Raw genomic sequence first — 21,730 nt, forward strand, 5'->3', positions numbered from 1 at the left:
CAAAAATGCTTTTCTTTTTTTCCTCTTTATTTGTAGGTACCTGGCTGTACAGAAATGAAAGCGACAAGGTCCTGGTGCAGTCGGTCTGCATACAGATCAGAGGGCAAATTCTGCAAAAGTTAGGTACAGTCATCCTCTCAAGGCTCATTTACCAAGTCTGGCTACAGGATTTTACTATGGACTTTTCTCATTGTATCTGGTTGATACAGTTCATCCCCACTTCCCTTGGTTTCCTTATGGAAAAGAGAATGACACTTAAGATGCCAGGAATGTTCTGAACATTAACAAAACAAAATATTTTTCTGTTGAGTTTTGTTAAAGAAACTTAACAGTTGTATGTTATGACTGTTAACCACAGGATTCTCGGTATTCTTTCTGGCATCTGGCTCTCAGCTCATTAGGACTCCGTTTGATATAGTGACACCTTACTGTAAACCCACCCTGACAGCTTACCCATTCGCTCCTGGGAAGGTATTCCTGAGTTTTACAAGCAAAGTTTATAGGACCCTAATTATACTTTAAAATGCAAACTAATGTATTTGAAATTTAACAGAGGATGGTAATTGTTATCTTGTAAATAATGGAGAAAATTATTTCTATATTAATATATCTTATATATACACATGTAATATATAATATTTCTTACTGTTTCCCTGTGAAAGGGAAAAATTATCTGTATTAAACCAACTGGAAAAACAGATTGCTGTTTTTCCAGCAGATTGTTATCTGCTGATTGCTGTCAATCTAATCTAGTCATATATTTTCTTAACAAAATCCAATGAATCTTCTTTCTGTATTAGTTTTTAAAGGTATTTTCTGACACAGGAGCACAGATACTCGCAGTTTGTCCTATGTCCTCCTTTTTTGCAGGGATGTGGTACGAAGCAGCAGAGTTAATATGGGCCTCGATCATAGGATATCTGACACTTCCTCAGCCAGATAAAAAGGTTGTTTGTCTAGTGCTTATTTTCTCGTTTCCTATACTTGTCTTTGAAAGATTATCTCCTTATGGCACAATTCAGTTTACCATTTATCAATTTTATTGGTCCTCTTTTTATTGATTCTCCACAGGCATCGGACCAGGAACATTTGGTAACTTCCTTCTAGTGTCTTGCTCGTCCTCACTCACAGCTAGACGCCTGGCATATATTTAGTATTTCTATATATATTTGTAACTATTTATGCATTTATTTCTACCAATCCATTTATTTTTATTGATACCTATTTTATTATATATTTAGCCTTTACCTGATTCCATAGCAAAGTTGAGATGGTCAAGTTGCTTATATGCAAAATCATTTTCCTTGAGTTGAGTGGGAAAAGACTTCGATTAACTGTTTACACAGCATCTTCATTCACGAAATTGAGAAGCAACATTTGCTTTCCTACTTGATGTTTTCATTCTCTGTGGCTCTGTGAGAATATTCTCCTTGGGTTACACATCTTCCCAAGCTGTGTCAGCAGCGCTGCTGCCGACAGTCCTTTTCACAGCACAAAGGTAATGGGGCGTGGGGACTCTGGCTTGGGCCAATTCATTATGCCTAGCAGTATGGACAAGTTAGTGTTGACAATCCAGTGAAGCCCAGCTAAGAAACAGCTGAGTTTACATTACTCCCGTGTCCTCAGGATGTGATGATCTTTCAAGCCCGGTGACATCCAGTTGAGAAGTATCCGCAGTGTCATAATAACAATAGCAATAGTAATAAGCAATGGTTTATTTAGAAGGCTAATCATTGACTTTAGGCCTTGAGATGAGAGCAGCAATTGACTGTGAATTCCTAATCTGCGTTTTGTTTGTATTTCCTTACAGGGCATTTCCACATCACTAGGTATACTGGCAGATATCTTTGTTTCCATGAGCAGGAAAGATTATGAAAAGTTTAAAAGCGATCCTGAAATTAACTTGGTAACTATCACTTGTCAAAACCATGGTGCAGAGTGGCATCACCTACAAAACTGTCAACATTATTCTTGGTGCTTGGTTAGTTCTGTCTGCAGGAGTCAGGGGGCACAGTGTCTCCCCTTTTCAAGTAATGTGAGCAGTCCTGGAGACAGTTCCTGTGGTGTCCTGTTTGGCTGTATTATCCCAGCACCTAGCCCAGTACCAGACCTACAGAGGGCACTGGGGGAAGAAAAGACTGATGGATGAATGAATGAATGAAATCAAAGTGATAAATGCTTTGAACCCCATGATTTCCTCTCAAATTATCACAAAATTCAGTTTCCACACTTGGGCTATCTCAATGACAAAGTAAAGGGGTAATAACTTTAAGACTTTAATTACCATCTGTTCAAATCAGAGCATCAGTCACTTGCTCAGGCTCTTATCTTTGATAATAATGATTATAAATATTTGTATATTGCTTTATAATTCAAAAAGTGTGTGTATATGTGTATATGATCCACATACACCACATCTACCTATGAGGTAGGGTAGAGCAAATGTGTCACTCCCATTTTAGAGAAAAATAAACTAAGGTCCAGAGAAACTAAGTGACCTCTGCAACTTGTACAATCAGTAAGAAAGAACTGGGAGCAGAGGCCAGGTCTCTAACCAGTTCCGAGCATTGCACAGACATTGACTTCTCTCCTGCACTGCACTGAAATTGAGATTTTTAACGGTATCATCAGTTACTGCCTTTTTAAAAATACCAAAGCGGGACTTCCCTTGTGGCCAGTAGTTAAGAATCCGCCTGCCAGTGCAGGGGACACGGGTTCGAGCCCTGGTCCGGGAAGATCCCACATGCCTCGGAGCAGCTAAGACCGTGCGCCACAACTGCTGAGCCTGCGCTCTAGAGTCCATGAGCCACAACTACTGAAGCCCGCACGCCTAGAGCCCGTGCTCCGCAACAAGAGAAGCCACTGCAGTGAGAAGCCCGCGCACCGCAACAAGGACTAGCCCCCGCTCACCGCAGCTAGAGAAAGCCTGCGCGCAGCAACGAAGACCCAACGCAGCCAAAAATAAATAAATTAATTAAATAAATACATTTATAAAAAAAAATACCAAAACAGCAACAGTAACTGTACTCAGTACTAATTAGTGTAGCATAAGAACACATACAGCTTGCTGCTAGTGATCTGAATCTTAGCAAAATGTTGCTTTTGCTGTCAGACAGACCAAAACACAGGAAAAGGGTTATGCCCCTTGTTCAGTGAAGTTGTCTCTGAGGACTGTTTAAAATTGCAAACTGCCCTTCTGCCTTGGACCTCCTCAACCTCTTCTCACTTTATTTTTCTTTGGAACACTTGCTGCCATCTCAAATACTATGCATTTTACTTATTTTGTGTATTGACTGATCCCCTCCCCTTAACAGAAAATAAGCTTATTGCAGGCTCACTGTCTGCTCTCTCCTTCGTGGCTAGAACAGTGCCTGGCACATGGAGGTACTCAATACATATTTCTGGAATAAATGATTGAATCTTAATTGCTGTGAAATTGTACATTAAAGGGCTCTTTGCCAAGAACAATGCAGAAATCATCAGTGAATCTGACTGCAAAATGTGCAGAGTTCTGTGAACAAAGAGCTGCACGGTCCTCCAAAGAAACTTGTCTGAACTACTTTGCACAGGCAGGCAGCGTGAATGTTTGCACATGTGAGGCCTTCTCTGCGGTACGAGTTGGGGATGGATGATGTATGGGTGTGGGGGAAAGGACCGTCACTGTCCTGGGGTCTTTTGACCCACTTACTCTTTCTTGGCCCTGGTCTGAAATGGTTGTGATGAGGTGCAGGGCATGCCTCAGAATCTTGAAAGAAAAGCAAAGGAATTTTATAGCCTGTCTTTTGCTAATGGATCAATAATTGTCAACAGTACACTCGGCCTCCTGTTTTCTCACAGGGCTTGCTGAAGGAGTTTGACCACCATTTGCTGTCAGCCGCTGAGGCCTGCAAGCTGGCAGCTGCCTTCAGTCCCTACACGCCCCTCTTCGTGCTCACGGCTATGGTAAACAGTGCAGCCCTCACTGCTCCTCTCTCTGGTGACAGATGTAACTGGTGGGAGGGAAGGGTCTAACCTTAAAATAGGCTTTGTGTATATCATTAGATAATTGTGATCAGACCTCACATATGTAAAGGTTTTATCAGTCAGAGTAGTGACATCCTGGTGGGAGCTAAGTTAATACAGCCGGAGGATTTGATGTTATCTGCTCTAGAACAATGGTTCCCATGCATGTCAGAATCACCTAAAAGCCCTTTCAAAATACATATTCTTGGGCTCTACCCTAAATCCACTAAATGTAAATCCCTGGGATTTGTACCCAGAAACCTTTCATTATGAAATACTGCCCAGGCGATTCAAATGCACAGAGGGGTTTGGAAGCCACTAATCTGTTGTTTCGACTATTATTAAACAAATGATGTGTTTGTATATAGCAAAATTATTATGTCCACATTCCACGTGTAGACTCTGTTTGCTAAAACTAACAATAGCAACAATAACAAATTTATCGTCTTTGATCAAAAAGTATCAGGGGTACAGGAGGATGGTAGCTGGTAGTTTCTGTATTTTTCCATGGCACATGTTTATTTTTTTATAATATTTCTAATGACTGTCCTCCAGGGCTGAAAAGTTTTCCCTAATTCACCTCCAGTTTCCAATTCAGTGTCTGATTTTGTATTTGGTATTTTCCTCAGAATATTCGCGGCACATGCCTGTTGTCATATAGCAGTTCTAGTGACTGTCCTCCAGGAATGAAAAATTCATATCTGTGTGAAGCCAAAGAGGCCTTTGAAATTGGCCTCCTTACCAAGAAATGTGATGAACCAGTTACTGGAAAACAGGAGCTCCATAGTTTTCTCAAAGCTGCTTTCGGTCTCACCACGGTGCACCAGAGGCTCTATGGGGAGATGGAGACGGTCCACACAGCAAGTCAGCTCTGTAGTGAAGCTATGGGAAAGCTGTATACTTTCAGTACTTCCTCCAGAAGTCAGGAGAGAGAAGCTATCTCTCAGGAAATCATGTCTGTTATCACCAGGGTGAAGGAACAGTTACAAGTTCAAAGCTTCTCAAATTTAGATGACAAGTCTTATGTTCCAGAGGGTTTCAAGTGTGGGTTGGAGAAACCCATCTTGCATGGGCAAGTGGATTTCCAAAAAATTCTTGAAACCTATTCACAGCACCACACTTCAGTGTGTGAAATATTTGAAAGCACTTGTGGAAGCAACAAAAATAAACAGAAAGGTACAAAAACAGGAGTCTGTATCACTGATCTAAAAACAGAAACAAAAAACATAGATACTGTGAGTACTACGGAGGACAAACCACGTTTTGAAAAAGGCATGGTAATATCTTCCTCCCAAATGGCTAAGAATGGTTGGGAGAAACTCAGGAGGGTAGGAAGGAGAAACTGGGCCGGTTCTGATGCATTTCGAGTCTCCGTGGATGAAGATGTGGAGACTGAGGCTGAGTCAACAGACCATAGCAAGTGGTGGGAGAGCTGTTTTTGAACAAGTCTCTGAGCGACACCAGGAGCTCCAGTTCTTGGAGCAAGTTATCAGGGTGTAGTTCTTCTACAAGCTGGGAGGAAGTGAATTACCATGTTGATGATATGTCAGCCAGAAGAGAGCCTAGCAAGGAAGAACGTCATGTGGACACTCGGTGTTCCACTGCCCCGGCAGAAGAACTGGAGATCGATGGGGAGAGCAGAGCTGTAGGTCCACTGTCTTCAGAGCTTCATGGTCTCTCTCTCCAGGTGTCCAGGGATGACAGTTTAGAGTCTTCTCAAAGTCAACTACACACGCCCGTGCCCTTGACAACTTTTCCTCCTCATAACACAGCAGGCACTTTGTTGGCCTCAGGTGCAGGACTGTTAAAAGGAGCTCCAGAAGGTATGTGGGAAGCCGGAAATGTGAGGTCCAGAAATACTTCTACTCATTCCAGACTCTCATTTGGTTCTGCTTCTTGGTCTTCTGATTCTGGTTGGCCCAAGAACATGGCCACATATCCTTCGATCCAAGAAGAAGAAACCTGTGAAATAATTGATAAGTTTCCAGAAATCAACTGTGACGCCAAAGACAGGCATGAAGAAGAGAAGAGAGAAGAAATCAAAGGAGACGCAGGTCCCACATTTAAAGATAGCCCCTACTGGGTTGACCCAGAAGAAGAAACAGCAGGGAGAGCAGAAGATATGCCCGTAGACTTCCACATAGTTGTGGACGAGCCTCTGGGCAAAAGTTCCATGACAGCATGCAGCACTTTCACTCCTCATTGGCTTGTTCAAAATCCTGACTCAGGGAAAAGTGGTGGCTCAGTCAAAGAGCAGGGCATTGACCCTGATGCCTCCACGGTGGATGAGGAGAGCCAACTGCTGGACAGCACAGATGTTCACGCCGCAAGCACGCATGGCTCTCACAGACCATGTGCTCTGAGGCAGCTGCGTGGTCAGGGAGCCCAGATCCCCAATTCCTCGGTAAGTGGTAACACTTCCATCCCTGTCCTCAGCGAGGACTGCACTACCACAGAGGAAGCAAATGAACCTGGAAACCTGCTAAACTGCAGCCAGAGTTCCAGCTCGTCCTCGGCATGGTGGTTGGAATCACCCAGAATTTCCAGTGGTTCTTCTGAGGGAGAAAACCCTTGGTCCTTTCTGAATTCCAGTGGAAGTTCTTTTGTTTCATTGCCAGGAGTGGCAACGCAAAAGATCCTTAAGGCTCGCACCCTGCAGCCTGATGACTTTGAAAAACTCTTGGCAGGGGTGAGGCATGATTGGCTGTTCCAGAGACTGGAGAATACAGGAGTTTTTAAGTCCAGGCAACTCCATGGAGCACATAGTAAGTACAGCCTTTCAGGAGGCATCTCTGCATGTTCGGGGCCCTCTGAAGCTCTTGTTATGTAGATCACTTAAAGCTCATGAAAGATATCGACCCCTGTTATGCTTTGTGAATATATAGAGAAATGTGTAGTTCAGGGACCTTCTTCCCTGCTATAAAGACACACAAGGCAGTAAGGGAGAATCTTACAGGACTCGGGAGCAGTCATCAGTCAGGGCTTAAAACAGCTCTGGATGCCATATACACTCCGCATTTGTCTCCTCCACTGATTCTCATTACCAACCAGCTGATTTTTCTGTATTTTTCCCATTCAAATCTTAGGGAGATGGGGTTTGACCTAGTTACACATCATCCTTCTAGTGGGCAGAGACTTTCACACCTGTCCTAAGTGGTTTCTTGCCAGTCAGTGGATTGATCAGGTACAATTAGCAACTGCTTCCTGCTTAAGGAACAGCGCAAGGTCTCTTCCCCTAGCAGGAAGCCTCGGCTGGGGCCACCCAGCCATCAGCATGTCCAACACAGCTTAGAAGTGGTGGAGAAGCTGGGAGAAGACAAAAGAAGGTTCTTCTCTTAGCCCAGAGGGTCACATTGTAATGCCCTCCAAGGTACTGAAGAATTATTTGAATGAGAAAAAAAACTATTGTAAAATGCATTTCAGAGGAAATAAACTATGTAGATTGCTGAGCACTGGATACTAAAGTAGTTCTCAACACTGGTATGGCATGAGAATCTCCCAAGAGGCTTTTTTTTTTTTTTAAGGCTGCTTTGGGTCTTCATTGCTGCACGTAGGCTTTCTCTAGTTGCGGCGAGCGAGGGCTACTCTTCGTTGTGGTGCGCAGGCTTCTCATTGTGGTGGCTTCTCTTGTTGTGGAACACGGGCTGTAGAGGTGCGGACTTCAGTAGTTGTCGCGGGCTTAGTTGCTCTGCAGCATGTGGGATCTTCCCAGACCACGGCTCGAAACCGTGTCCCCTGCATTTGCAGGCGGATTCTTAACCACTGCGCCACCAGGGAAGTCCTGAGAATCTCCCAAGAGGCTTTTTAGCTTTTTTTAAACTTCGAGTGCCTCACCCCAGAGATTCCAGTCTAATGGGTCTGTGATGTGATCCAGGCATCCTTATTTTTTAAGAGCTCCCCAGTGACTTTGTGTAAAGCCAATGTAAAGAACTTCTGTTTCAGGGGCTTCCCTGGTGGCGCAGTGGTTGAGAATCTGCCTGCTAATGCAGGGGACACGGGTTCGAGCCCTGGTCTGGGAAGATCCCACATGCCTCGGAGCGGCTGGGCCCGTGAGCCACAACTACTGAGCCTGCGCGTCTGGAGCCTGTGCCCCGCAACGGGAGGGGCCGCGATAGTGAAAGGCCCGCGCACCGCGATGAAGAGCGGTCCCCGCACCGCGATGAAGAGTGGCCCCCACTTGCCGCAACTAGAGAAAGCCCTCGCACGAACCGAAGACCCAACACAGCCAAAAATAATAAATAAATAAATAAATAAAGTAGCTATAAAATTTAAAAAAAAAAAAAAAAAAAAAAAGAACTTCTGTTTCAAAGTATTTCAGTGTTTTGCCTGCTACCTTGAAGTCAGACTAAAAGACAGATCAGGTTGTTGCCAAAAGAAGCAAAATTTTCTAATAATAGGGTTTCCCTGCTTACTGTGAGATTCTGCAGTTTCAAAATCACATTTCTGACAGTTAGGTAGCTGCCTTATTGTTTTGTCTGTGTGCCAATTTATGGGTGAAAAAACACGTTGGAGGAAAGCAAGGCCCAAAGTTGAAAAAACTGCACAAGTTATGCATTCTCTCCTTGCTTCCTCCCTCAGTTCACTGCCCTTTCTATGTGTGTGTGCAAGCCGCTCACCTTCCATTTCCTTCCCCAGCTTCTCTGATTGAGTCACCCAACCGCAATCACCATCTCCCCCAACCCCGTCATCTCCCTTCCCCGATCCCAGACCTGTGGGTTTATCTCTCTTTAAGTATTTTCTCTCCCGAGTCTCCTGTTCATTTACCCTTTATCACAACCTAGACACTGGAAGTCTTTGTTCACTTCACTTTAACTTGGATCCCAAAATGTTGCATTTCTTCCTTAGGGTTCATGTTGGTCTTCCCCCTTAAAGAGGTGTTTTCTTGCTAGCATTGGTCTTCCTTTCTTTAAGGTGGAAACAACCCTTACTTTTTCCTCTTATCTTCTCCTTTTTCAGTTGAGTTTGCATCTTTGTACAGTATCTATATTTTCTCAGTAGTTCCTGGACTTTCCCAACTTAAAATATGTAAAAGAAAACTAGGGTGCACTTTGATATGCAATCTAGGATTCCTGGAGTTGCCAGGAACCTTAGGGGTAGAATTATTCAATTTATTTCTATCTGCGTGATCTGGCATAGATAGCAGCCTCTATTATTTGAGGTCCCCAGATAATTAGAAGACGATGCACACACTTATCACTTGTTCCAAGATGGTCTCTGGGATTTTGCTGTTTAAAAAGCCCTTTTATTTTCCATTACTTTCATACAGAAGCTCTGACCTAAATACCTTGCCATAACAAACAAGCGATTTTGTGAACCAAAGGCTATTCTTCATTGTAATTTCTCAAGCTTTACCTTTTATTCATACTCCACTAGCTTTTTAGTAATAGTCGTAGGAGAGGATAAAGTTTGAGAAAATATATTAAAAAGTTGAATATTTCAAATGAGCTGGACTGGAACCTGTGTTACTTCAGTTTTATCCATGAATTTTAAGATCTTTTTGAAAAATAAGATCAATATTAATCTTATCTTTTTTTCAAGATGCTCTTTTGTTAAAATATTCCAAGAAATCTGAACTGTGGACAGCCCAGGAAACTGTTGTGTATTTGGGGGACTACCTGAATGTGAAGAAGAAAGGCAGACAAAGGAATGCATTTTGGGTGCATCATCTTCACCAAGAAGAAACTCTGGGGAGGTATTGCTTAAAAGCACCTATATCACTAATGTAAAAAGGGCTAATTTTTCCCTTCTGTTAAGTAATTGTTTATGAGACTTTGAAAGGGCTGAAAAAATGGCTAAAATGTATGTTTTCAGAATTCAACTCCTTTTTCCTCCTCCTCATTACTTAGTTAATAACAGTTATCATATATGGAAGACCCACATTATGTCAGCCATTGGGCTGGATGTTTTATATACATGATTTCAAACCCATTAGGGAACATTAAACCCCATTGTACAGATAAGAAAAATAGTGTTCCTGCCTATATGACAGGCCACAGAGTTTTAAACACTGTCACTAAAAATGCTGGCAAGAAAGGCTAAACTATGCAAGCCATACTTCTAAGTAAATGGGTGAGCCTGCAAAAAAAGGCAGAAAAATCCTCTAAGGCCAGGGTTGAAGCATATCCAGGGATGTAAGTGAATACTGAATCCTTAAGACACCCTCCATAGAAGTTTTGGGCAGGGGAGGGATGAGAGAGCAGCTAGTGACAGAAGTTACACATGGAAGGGGATGAGTTTAGAGACCACGGATATATATATATATTTTGTTTTTTTTCCCATTGGAGTATAGTTCCTTTACAATATTGTGTTAGTTTATACTGTACAGCAAAGTGAATCAGCTATACGTATACATATATCCCCTCTTTTTTGGATTTCCTTCTCATTTAGGTCACTACAGGGCACTGAGTAGAGTTCCCTATGTTGTACAGTAGGTTCTCATTAGTTATCTATTTTATACATAGTATCAATAGTGTATATATGTCAATCCCAATCTCCCAGTTCATCCCACCGCCCCCCTCCTTGGTATCCATTCGTTTGTTCTCTGCGTCTGTGTCTCTATTTCTGCTTTGTAAATAAGATCGTCTATACCAATTTTTTCAGATTCCACATATATGCATTAATATACGATATTTGTTTTTCTCTTTCTGACTTCCTTCATTCCGTATGACAGTCTCTAGGTCCATCCATAGAGACCACCGATATAAAGCAGGGACGCAGGAATGGCTACATGCTCAAAAATAGGTGATTTAAAAATATGCCACCCCCACTGAGGCAAATAACCTGGAAAGTTTTTTGTTTGGCCTTAGTTCTTGATGACAACTTTAAGCAAAAACTCACCTGAAAATTAGTGATCACAGGTGGTACTCATTGGGTTTAAGGCCTAATTTTATACCATATGCGTATTTTAAAGGACCTATAGGCAAGACTTTTAATTTAATGTAGACCTTGATCTTTAGCCAAATCCAAAAAATGTAAGAAATAAATGGGAAGAGGAAAAAAGAGAGAAATTGGGTGACTCTTAAATAGTAGAAATACATTTCTTGAAAAGGTTGTTGATGATAATAATAATAGTAAACATGTACATTTCTTACTATGTCCCAAGCCCTGTTTTAAGTCATTGATATACTAATTTAATTAATCCTCAAAAAACCCTATGAGGTAGTTACTACTGTATTATTATCCCCATCTTACAGATGAGAGAAGTGAGACACAGAGATGTTAAGAAACCTGCACCAATTCACACGTCAAAGTGGTGAAACCAGGTGTTACGGGTATAATTGTGTCCCTCCAACCCCAGATTCAAGTTGACATTATAACCTCAAGTACCTCAGACTGTGATCTTATTTGGAAATGGAGTCATTGCAGATGCAATTAGTTAAGATGAGTTCATACTGGAGTAGGATAGGCCCATCATCCACTATGACTGGTATCCTTATAAAAAGAGGAAATTTGGAGATAGACACACACAGGGAGAGTGCATGTAAAAATTGTAGTTATGCTGCCACCAAGCAGGAACTCTCAGAAGCCAGGAGAGAGGCCTGGAAAAGATCCTTCCCTAATGCCTTCAGAGGGAGCATGGCTCTGTTGACACCTTGATCTTAGACTTAGAGACTCTAGAACTGTGAGAAAGATCAGTTTCTGTTGTTTAAGCCACCCACATTGTGGCACTTTGTTACAGCAGTCCTAAGCAACTAACATACCAGGATACATGATAGGAGGATCTGAGATGGGAAATAAAAGAGAGAAGAAGAGACAGGGAAGATGGAGTGAAAGGGTCTAACATACATCTGACCAGAAAAAGATAACAGAGCAAATAGAAAAGAATTACTGTTTTAATAGATGATTTCTGACAATTTTCCAGAACTGCCAAAATACACTAATCTTCAAATACAGGAATCACAATGAATCCCAAGTAGGATAAAAAGTGTTGTTTGTGCACATAACAGGTGATGATGGAAAACAGTATTTGTACAGATGAAGTAATTATAAAAGGAAAAGGTAGAGGAAGCCTTCAGATTGATTAGTTGACCTAATACAAGGTCACGCTGCAGGGAGTGAAAGATCTGCTTCCAGAGTCCGTGCACTTTCCAGTACCCATGCTTTCTCCCTTGACTTACCAAAGAAGTCTGGTGAACTGCTACACTAAGTGGACACTTTCTCTTTAAAATCAGTATCATCTGGGGTCAATGTATTAGGATTCTCCAGAAACACAAAACCAGTAAGGTATGTGTGTGTGTGTGTGTGTGTGTGGTGTGTGTGTGTGTGTATATATATATATAAAGAGATTTATTTTTAGGAATTGACTCCCATAATTATGGAGGCTAGCAAGTCTCAGCATCTACAGTTGGCAAGATGGAGATCCAGGAGGGCTGATGATATGTAGTTCCAGTCCAAAGGCCAACAGGCTTGAGACCCAAGAGGAGATGATGTTTTAGTTCAAGTCCCAAAGCAGGAAAAGATCACTGTCCCAGCTCAGAAGCAGGCAAGAATTCTCTGTTACTCGAAAGAAGGTCAGCCTTTTGTTCCATTTGTCCCTTCAACTGGATGAGGCCCACTCACATTAGGGAGGGCAACCTACTTGACTCAGTCTATTGATTTAAATGTTAAACTCATCCAAAAACACCCTCACAGAAACACCCAGAATAATGTTTGACCAAATATTTGGGCACCCTGTGGACAAGTCAAGTTGACACATAGACTTAACCATCAGTCAGCTAGTATGAATTATGTTCCACTGTTCAGGTGGCTCTTACAAAATTATTTGAGTCATGAGATAAGATAACATTAACAATCTAAGGCGGAGAAAGAGTAACATCTTTCAAGCATTTTTGCATATCTCTCTTGATCTTTCTTACTGTATAGTAGGATCACTTTGCATTTCTTTGTGTGGTTTTTCTCCATTCACAGATATGTTGGGAAAGAATATAAGGAGCAGAAGGGGCTCTGGCACCACTTCATCGATGTGGAGAGGCAGATGACTGCACAGCACTATGTGACAGAATTTAACAAGAGACTTTATGAACAAAAGATTCATACACAGATATTCTACATACCATCCTCAATATTACTGGTAAGATTAAAGAAATCAAGAGTTTGATTAAGTAGGACTGTAAATATATATTAGGCTAGATTTCTATTGCCAATCTACCATTCATCTACCTCCACCATCATTCTGGTAAAATTCAATAAACTCAGTTACCAGCTTCCTTCATCTACTTCATCTGCTTCAACTACTTGTAAGATATGTAAGAAATATGACCCTCTGTACCCTGATGCATCATTTGGATCCTTCAAGTCACATTTGAAGATCTGTTGATCCTGGTACCTGGTCCCTCATGGTCGAGTTAGCATTTTTAGTATACTTTTCCTTTGTGTTGTCTTTGTACTTTTAGAGAGAGAGAAAGGACCCTAAAGATCATATCTAATACACATTATTCCCTCAACATGATGCATAAATCCTGTTTCATATTCATTGACCCCCACCCCTTGCAATCAAGTGATAACTAAGCCATAGCTTAAACACCTTCAGTAAGAAAAAAATAATTCTTGTTTTTTTACTTAAAATAATTCCAGTTGTTAGGAAGTTGGCCCAGATCTGTCATCTTCTAATTTCTACCTGGATTGTAGCTCTTCCCTCTGGGACCATTGAGACCAATCCCTCTTCACTATGATATCTGTTTAAATATACAAAGGCACCCATCCCCACTGACATTTCTCTTCTTTGGATTAAGAATACCCTGCTTCCCCAAAGATGTTGGATCTTAGCACATTTACACCCTAAAGAATTTTTTTTTTTACTTTGGCCAGAGATATTTTTAGACCCATATTTTGTTACTTATTTAATAATAGCTATTATCTATTTTGCAGTTTCTTTATGTGAAGCACTATGCTGGGCATTTAACAAACAAACATTAACTCTAACCTTTGAAACAAAATAGATCTACAGTCTACAAAATAGATCACATTGCACAGAAATGCTTGAGCTGATATTGCAACCCAGAGTCACAGTGCAGGATCTAGCTACATGCCCTGGCAAGCTAGCCCCCTAGGATAGGTCACTTCATGGACTAATTTTTATTTGCACTTTTTAATAAAAGAATAATAAAAATTTTAGGTTCCATTATATGCCACATACATGTTAAGCACTTTACATGCATGGTCTCATATAATCCTTTTAATGGTCCTATAGCTATTATTACACCCACTTTACAAATAAGGAAACCAAAATCTAGAGAAGTAATAGTGCTCCTAAGTGGCAAAGCCTGGGTTCAAATTGAGATCTTCTGACCGCAAAGACCATGGCCTTCACCACTGTTATACTGTCTCCCATTTCTACTTTTCAGATTTTAGAGGGCAAGACAATAAAAGGATGTGTCAGTGTGGAACCTTACATACTGGGAGAATTTGTAAAATTGTCAAATAACACGAAAGTGGTGAAAACAGAATACAAAGCCACAGAATATGGCTTGGCTTACGGCCACTTTGCTTATGAGTTTTCCAATCATAGAGATGTTGTGGTCGATTTACAAGGTATGTGAAACAGAATTATTTTTTTATTTTTAGTATTATTTATATGTAAATGTGAGGTTTTGTAACTAGCTCTACTAATCATTATTTAATAAATAGATTGTTCAGTGCATAGGCTACTATTTGAAATTAAATTAATCAGTTTTGCTGTATGTAGCAAATGATGCCTAGAAAAAAATGTTTAAAGCTTTCTGCAAGTGTCTAAGGTGTCAAATAATCAGTGAGAAGATCTGGCTCACATTCTCTTGGGCTTCATTCTAGAGCAAATCCGTAACAGCATTTTTTAAAATTTCACTCAAGTGGATTTGGGTGATGTAGGTTTCTTATGACTGCATGTTTTAATGTGTCAAAGTCTTTCCACACTTTCTTTCCTCTAGCTCTTTACCTTTATTACAGGTGTGGTACTGGGTTTCATAATTGGAATCATTATGGAACAGAAAGCTGTGTGTACTTGAATCTAACTTCCTTTAAAATCTGCATTAACATTTAAATTTTGTTTCAGTTTGGTATTTTATTTATCAGAATTATTAGCCATTATTCTATACTTCATTTGAATGATAAATGAGTTTTATTATAATTATTTCTAGTAAAGATTCTATGACCATCCTCCAAGATCTTTTCTATCCCCCTTCCATAGCATTTATCATCACTCTGTTTTATTACATATTTTACTTACTTATATCGTTTATTAATCTGTCCCTCTTCACAAGAATGTTACACTAATGAGTACAGAGATTTTTTACTAACTTGTTCACTGCTGTATCTCCAGCACCCCAAACAGTGTTTTATACAGTGTGTACACTCAATAAATATTTGTTAAACGAACAGAGGAATGTATGAATTAATGAGTGAAGCATTAAAGAAACTTCTGAATCATGAAAATATTGTGATTTAATAATTATACTAAGTGCATGTTATTGCTCTCTAATTCCTGGGTCTGGTATGTCATATTTGACAAATTTAATTACCCAATATTTAATTATTCTTCTTAAAGCAATAATTGGAATATGCAACACCAAATCCCTTAACAGAAATTTATTTATCATAAACCAGAGGATGACCAGGTTTTTAAAGTGTCTTGTATATATTACACATATATGTATTTTTTTCAGAAACACTTTACTGACACTTATAGAGGATTTAATTCTCAGACATATGTATTTCTCTTTTAGGTTGGGTGACTGGTAATGGAAAAGGGCTCATCTACCTCACAGATCCCCAGATTCACTCTGTTGATCAGAAAGATGTCACTACCAATTTTGGAAAGAGAGGAATTTTTTACTTCTTTAATAACCAGCATGTGGAATGTAATGAAATATGCCATCGACTTTCTTTGACAAGACCTTCAATTGAGAAACCAAATAATTCATAGACCATCTAGAGTGATAAGGACCACTTAGTGCTACTCACCAATGCCGGGCTCTCCCTCCTTCCAGGGACACCAGTTATGGCACAGCCTGGTCCCTTGGGTTTAGGTGGGAACGTGGGACTGGTTCCAGCCAATGATTTGTGAGAGGAATTGATGAGTATCACTTTCAGGCCCATATTAAGTTGCCAGGGCAACACCAGGGCAGAGTCTCTTTCCCTCTGCGCAGTTACCAAGAGTACACCAGGAGATAGCTGCTCATCAGCATAAGTCCTGCAATGAGGAAGTCACAGGAAAGAGCCCCATTGACCCACGATGGACAGAAAACACATATGAGAAATAAACTTCTCTGTCTTAAGCCATGGAAATTTTGGAGCTTTTGTCACTGTCCATCAAGACTGATACTATTGGTGTTTTTCTTACTGATTTAGGAGTTCTTTATATATATATTAAAGAATTCAGGCCTTTGTGACATGCGTTCCAATTTTTTTGTTTGTCTTTTGACTTTGTATGAAACTTTTTTCCATGCAGAATTTGTTTTATACACTTGAATTCATCAGTCTTTTATTTTATGGCTTCTAGGTTATATGTCTTCCGTAGATCTTCCCTACTCTGGGTTTTGTTATTTTTAATCCTCCCATATTTTCTTCTAGTGCATTTACACTTGTGAGAGGTCTGAGGGAAGACGGTGCGTTTGGATGGCCACCACAGTCTGCCCTTGCACCACACAGATCTGGTGCTTCACACAGGTTTGGGGATCAGCGCCTCCATGATCTCACCGAAAGAAGTTTACAGAAAGAAGGTTGGTGAGATACTCCCTTACTGCAGTTAGTCTTCGGGGCTGCAGCTGGGACACGCTCTCTCCCTCCTCCACTATTCATTCTAAATTTCCCTTAACTATTACCTCAGCAAATCTGAGTGCCTTACCTAGTGATGTGACTCAGGCCTACATACGTGAAGGTTCTGAATTCTAAATAGTTATACCTTTCTCAGTTTGAGTTTACTGCACATGTGTTTTCATAATTGCAAATGGAGCAGGTGAGAACCACTCAGGTCTCCTGATATGGGGAGTATAGTTGACTGACACCCCAGCTTGCACCCCTCTCGATCCACCACTGTGTTCACAATTGAAGTCATGCTCCCCCAGTGTGCTCTCAGCCAGTGACTAAGTAAAGTAAGGATGCCAGGCTCTAAATACTTCTAATGGGTGACTATGCACAAGGTCTTCCCATTGGCCTGACCAGAACCTTCTTAGAACTCTGCGCGGTCTCTGTTGAGACTCTTCCTGCCCAGTCCTCCTCTGTTTGCCCTCTCCTTTCACAGTGCCAGACCTCCGTCATGGTCTCCCTGCATACTCCTGTTCCCTCCCATCGATCCTTTACAGTCTTTTCTCCCAATCAATACCTCATATGTCTAATCCCTTCTTGGCATTTGCTTCTTGAAAAACCCAAACTAACAAAAGTTTATTAAAAAAAATTTTTTAATTTATCTTATTAACAAAATAAAGGAGGAAAATGATATTATAATCTCGAAGATGTAGACAAATCAGTTTATGTTTAAAAAAAGCTCTTTGCAAACTAGGCATAAAGGAAAAGGTTCTGAATCAGATAAAGGGTATTTTAACTTTTTTTTTTAAAAGGAATATCATAATTAATAGTGAAGCACTTAAAGTTTTCCATTTGAGAAAGGGAATAAGCAAATTAGCTCACTATACCAACCTTATCCACCATTTGGAAAAATCAGAAAATATATATATTGTCTCTGTCCCTGGTTCCTGGCACAGAGCTGCTAAATCCCTTGGAATTTCCTGGTGAGAGGATTGTCTCTTGTTATAACGAGGTGACTCTACGCCTCAATCAATCATCACTAAAACAGTAAATCAATAATAAAATAACATTTTGGGGACAATTAGGGATTTTTATTGTGTATTGAGTGTTAGATAAAATGAAGTGACGTCTTTTTTTTTTTTTAATTTTATTATTTATGTACTTATTTATGGCTGTGTTGGGTCTTCGTTTCTGTGCGAGGGCTTTCTCTAGTTGCGGCAAGCGGGGGCCACTCTTCATCGCGGTGCGCGGGCCTCTCACTGTCGCGGCCTCTCTTGTTGCGGAGCACAGGCTCCAGACGCGCAGGCTCAGTAGTTGTGGCTCACGGGCCTAGTCGCTCCGTGGCACGTGGGATCTTCCCAGACCAGGACTCGAACCCGTGTCCCCTGCATTGGCAGGCAGATTCTCAACCACTGCGCCACCAAGGAAGCCCGAAGTGACGTCTTTTAAAAATACTAAAGCCAAAAAGAAGTGAAAGAAGCTTAGCTTTTTCTTGATAGTCTTGAAGCAAGGAGAAGGGTACATAAGAATTCATTACACTAGTCTTTCCCCTTTTGTATATATTTTTAAATCTCCAGAAATTTTCTTTAAATGTTAAGATCATATAAAGGAAAAAATACCAAGAAAACTCCAAAGGACTGGATAGATAGAGATGATGAAAACCAAGATTTACATCAAACAAACTAATAAGAAATGAATATAAGGAGTGTTCGACAATGTAAAAACCTGCAGAAAAATCAAGAAGAAATAGAATTATGTATTGGGTGAGAGACTGAGGACAGTGAAAAGAGATTGCTGGCAGCAAAAAGAAGCCATTAACTGACAGAGTGACCTTTTGGATGTTGTAGAACAGGGATCAGCAAACTGGCCCATGGGTCAAATCTTGCCGCCATCTGTTTTTTGTTTTTTTTTTTAATTTTTATTTATTTATTTATTATTTATTTATTATTTTTATTTTTGGCTGTGTTGTGTCTTCGTTTCTGTGCGAGGGCTTTCTCCAGTTGCGGCAAGTGGGGGCCACTCTTCATCGCGGCGCGCGGGCCTCTCACTATCACGGCCTCTCTTGTTGCGGAGCACAGGCTCCAGACGCGCAGGCTCAGTAGTTGTGGCTCACGGGCCCAGGTGCTCCGCGGCATGTGGGATCCTCCCAGACCAGGACTCGAACCCGTGTCCCCTGCATTGGCAGGCAGATTCTCAACCACTGCGCCACCAGGGAAGCCCCCCGCCATCTGTTTTTGTAAATAAAGTTTTACTGCAGCACAGTCACACTCACCCAGTTACGTATTGACTTCGGCTGATTTTATGTTACAGTGGCGGAGTGGAACAGTTGTGTCAGAGACTATTTGTCCCACAAAGTCAAAAATATTTACTGTCTGGCACTTTACCAAAAAACTTTGTCAACCCTCGTAGAAGATGAAAGCGGAAAAAAAAAAGGTCGGGATGTTTACACAGTTTGTTACATATGGTTTGTTGGTAACATATTACAAAGAAATATTGATATCTCTACTAACATAAAAGAGAAAGGGGTAATAATGGGTGAAGAAACTGGAAATTGAAGGTAATAGAGAAAGAAGTTATTAGAAAGCATATGTCAGAACACATTTTTCTTTGTGAAGTGAAAAAGATAGGATACCTGCAAAGTGAGATGAGACTAGCAAAGTCAGGAATTTGAAAGGAATAAAGATTTTGAAACAATACATATCTCTGTATTTCAAAAGGCAGAAATAGAACTATTGAGAGGAATTTGCAGAAAATTACATTTAAAAAATCTCTTTAAATTGTTATTTATTTACACCAACACCCATATATCTGGCTTAAGAAATTAAATGTAATGCTACTGTTGAATCCTTCAGTAGATCCATCCCTGATCTCTACCTCCTCCTCCCCCCAAGAGGCAATCGCTGCCCGGAAACTGTTGATTCTCATTCCCCTTAATGTTGTTACTCATTTATTTAATGTGATACACTTATATTTTGTATAAAAGTAACAGTAAATATCCAGTATTAGTCTTCTGAAATACTTTTAAGCGTTGTATAAATACAGGAAAAGACCAGCTGGGTTTAAAAAGAGCCACAGACTTTCTCAAAAGTGAAAAATACAGTCACTGGTATTTATAATTTAATAGAAAGGTTAAATAGCTGACTAGGCATAGTTCAAGTAAGCATTATTAAAATGGAAGGGAAATGTGAAGAAATTAACCAAAATGCAGCAGAAAGATAAAGGGATAGAAAATATAAAAGAGAGACTTAAGAGATTTGGAGGAAAGAAGGAGAAGGTCTAACATCACTAGCTGGAGTTCTAGAAGGAGAAAAAGAGAATGAAGGAGAGGAAATCCTCTCAATCAGGTGAAGAAAATGAATCAAGGAGGGCATGATCAATTGTGTCAGATGCTGCTGGTAGATAAGATGAGGACTATGAACTACATTGTTGAAGTTAGCGATGTGGAGTTCCCTGCTGACCTTGATATGGGCAGTATAGTTTCATACTGGGGTTGAAAACTTGTATGGAAAGGTGTGTTAGTTTTCTACTGCTGCCTAATTAATTACCACACACTTAGCAGCTCAAAGCAACACTCATTTATCATGTCACAGTCACCATGGGTCAGAAGTCTGGGCACAGCTTAGCTGGTCCTCTGCTTGGTGTCTCCCTGGGCTGTGATCAAGGTGTTGGCCAGACTGTTCTCATCTGGAGGCTTGACAAGGGGAGAATGCACTGCCAAGCTCACCAGGTTGTTGCAGAATCATCTCCTCACAGTTGCAGGGCTGAGGCCCACATTTCGTTGTAGGCTGTTGGCAGAGGGCCACGCTCACCTCCCAGTGGCCATCTGCAGCTCCCTGCCAAGGGGCCCTTTCACAGCGCCTCTCATCAGCTAAGCTTCTTCAAGACCAGCAGGAGAGCATCTCTTTCCTTTCCAGTAGGTTAAGAGGGAGCTTTATGTAACATAACCTAATTAAGAGTCTATTCTGATGGATAGAAGCCACTCACAACTTACACCCACATTCAAGGGAAGGGAGTTATACAAGGTTGTGATTCGCTGGGGTTTACCTTAGAGTGTATCCACACAAAAGGGTTTAAGAGAGAAGAGAGGCAAAGAATTGGAGGAAGAGCAAATAGAACCCTCTGTCTGTTTTGCTGTAATAGGGAACAAAGGAATGGTGTGGTAGGTAGTGGGGTAAGTGGAATCAGGAGAGATACAGATTTTTTTTTTTGGAAATGGGAGAAATTACAGCATATTGATGGGAGAGTTACAGAAGAGATTGAAGAAATGATGATACAGGAGAAACAGAATAAAGAATTGTTGGTGCAATGCCGTTGAGTAGATGAGAGGGATGGAATCATTATACAAATGGAGGGAATGGCTTTAGACCAAAGCACGGATAGTTTACCCATGGTAACAGGTGAGAAGGCAGAGCCCGGAGTGCAATGCACACGGGCGTGAATAGGGATGTAGGTAATAATGTGAGGAAACTCTCTATGAGTCCTTCTCTAGCTCTTCTTGAATTCATTTCTTTCTCTGTCCCTGTGACCAGAACCTTAACTGAGGTCTGCATGATCTGTGACTCCAGTGTTGCCCCACATTATCCTCCAAGACACTGGTGATCGCTCTGAAATACAGACCTTATCATGTCATTAAGTGGCTTTAAATCCTACCATAAAACACTAACAAACAAGGAGGAGAAAATAGACAAAGAGTGTAAATAGTGAATTCACAAAAAAAGGAAATACTATTTTCAGTCATCAAATCGCGAATGTGTTAAAAGGTAATAATTCTGGAAAGGTTGGAAGAAACTCTCATAACTGATGAAGGGAATATAAACAATGACAACCTTTACAGAAAGAAATTTGACAATCTATAATGTTCATTCTTGGGCCCAGTAATTGTACTTCTACAAATCTCTAATGAGGAAATAATCAGAAATGTGAACAAATGTTTATATACAAGCATGTCTGTTATAACTTTACTTATAATAGTAAAAAAATAATATTTCAAGAGCAGGGAAATAGTTAT

General features: G+C 40.6%; 1 protein-coding gene across 1 annotated transcript in view; it reads left to right on the forward strand.

Moving 5' to 3' along the window:
- The window catches only part of ALPK1 (alpha kinase 1), a 121,657-nt gene extending 105,364 nt beyond the window's left edge, over positions 1-16,293 (forward strand). The window contains 10 exon segments of the mRNA XM_036852041.1: positions 37-123; positions 871-947; positions 1,811-1,906; positions 3,838-3,942; positions 4,632-5,421; positions 5,424-6,767; positions 9,541-9,694; positions 12,910-13,072; positions 14,346-14,532; positions 15,702-16,293. Of these exon segments, the coding sequence (XP_036707936.1) occupies positions 37-123; positions 871-947; positions 1,811-1,906; positions 3,838-3,942; positions 4,632-5,421; positions 5,424-6,767; positions 9,541-9,694; positions 12,910-13,072; positions 14,346-14,532; positions 15,702-15,901 (3,203 nt within the window). The 3' untranslated portion in view covers positions 15,902-16,293.
- Positions 16,294-21,730: the final 5,437 nt, after the last annotated feature.

The sequence above is a fragment of the Balaenoptera musculus genome, chromosome 5, assembly GCF_009873245.2.
Source record: "Balaenoptera musculus isolate JJ_BM4_2016_0621 chromosome 5, mBalMus1.pri.v3, whole genome shotgun sequence".
NCBI lineage: Eukaryota > Metazoa > Chordata > Mammalia > Artiodactyla > Balaenopteridae > Balaenoptera > Balaenoptera musculus.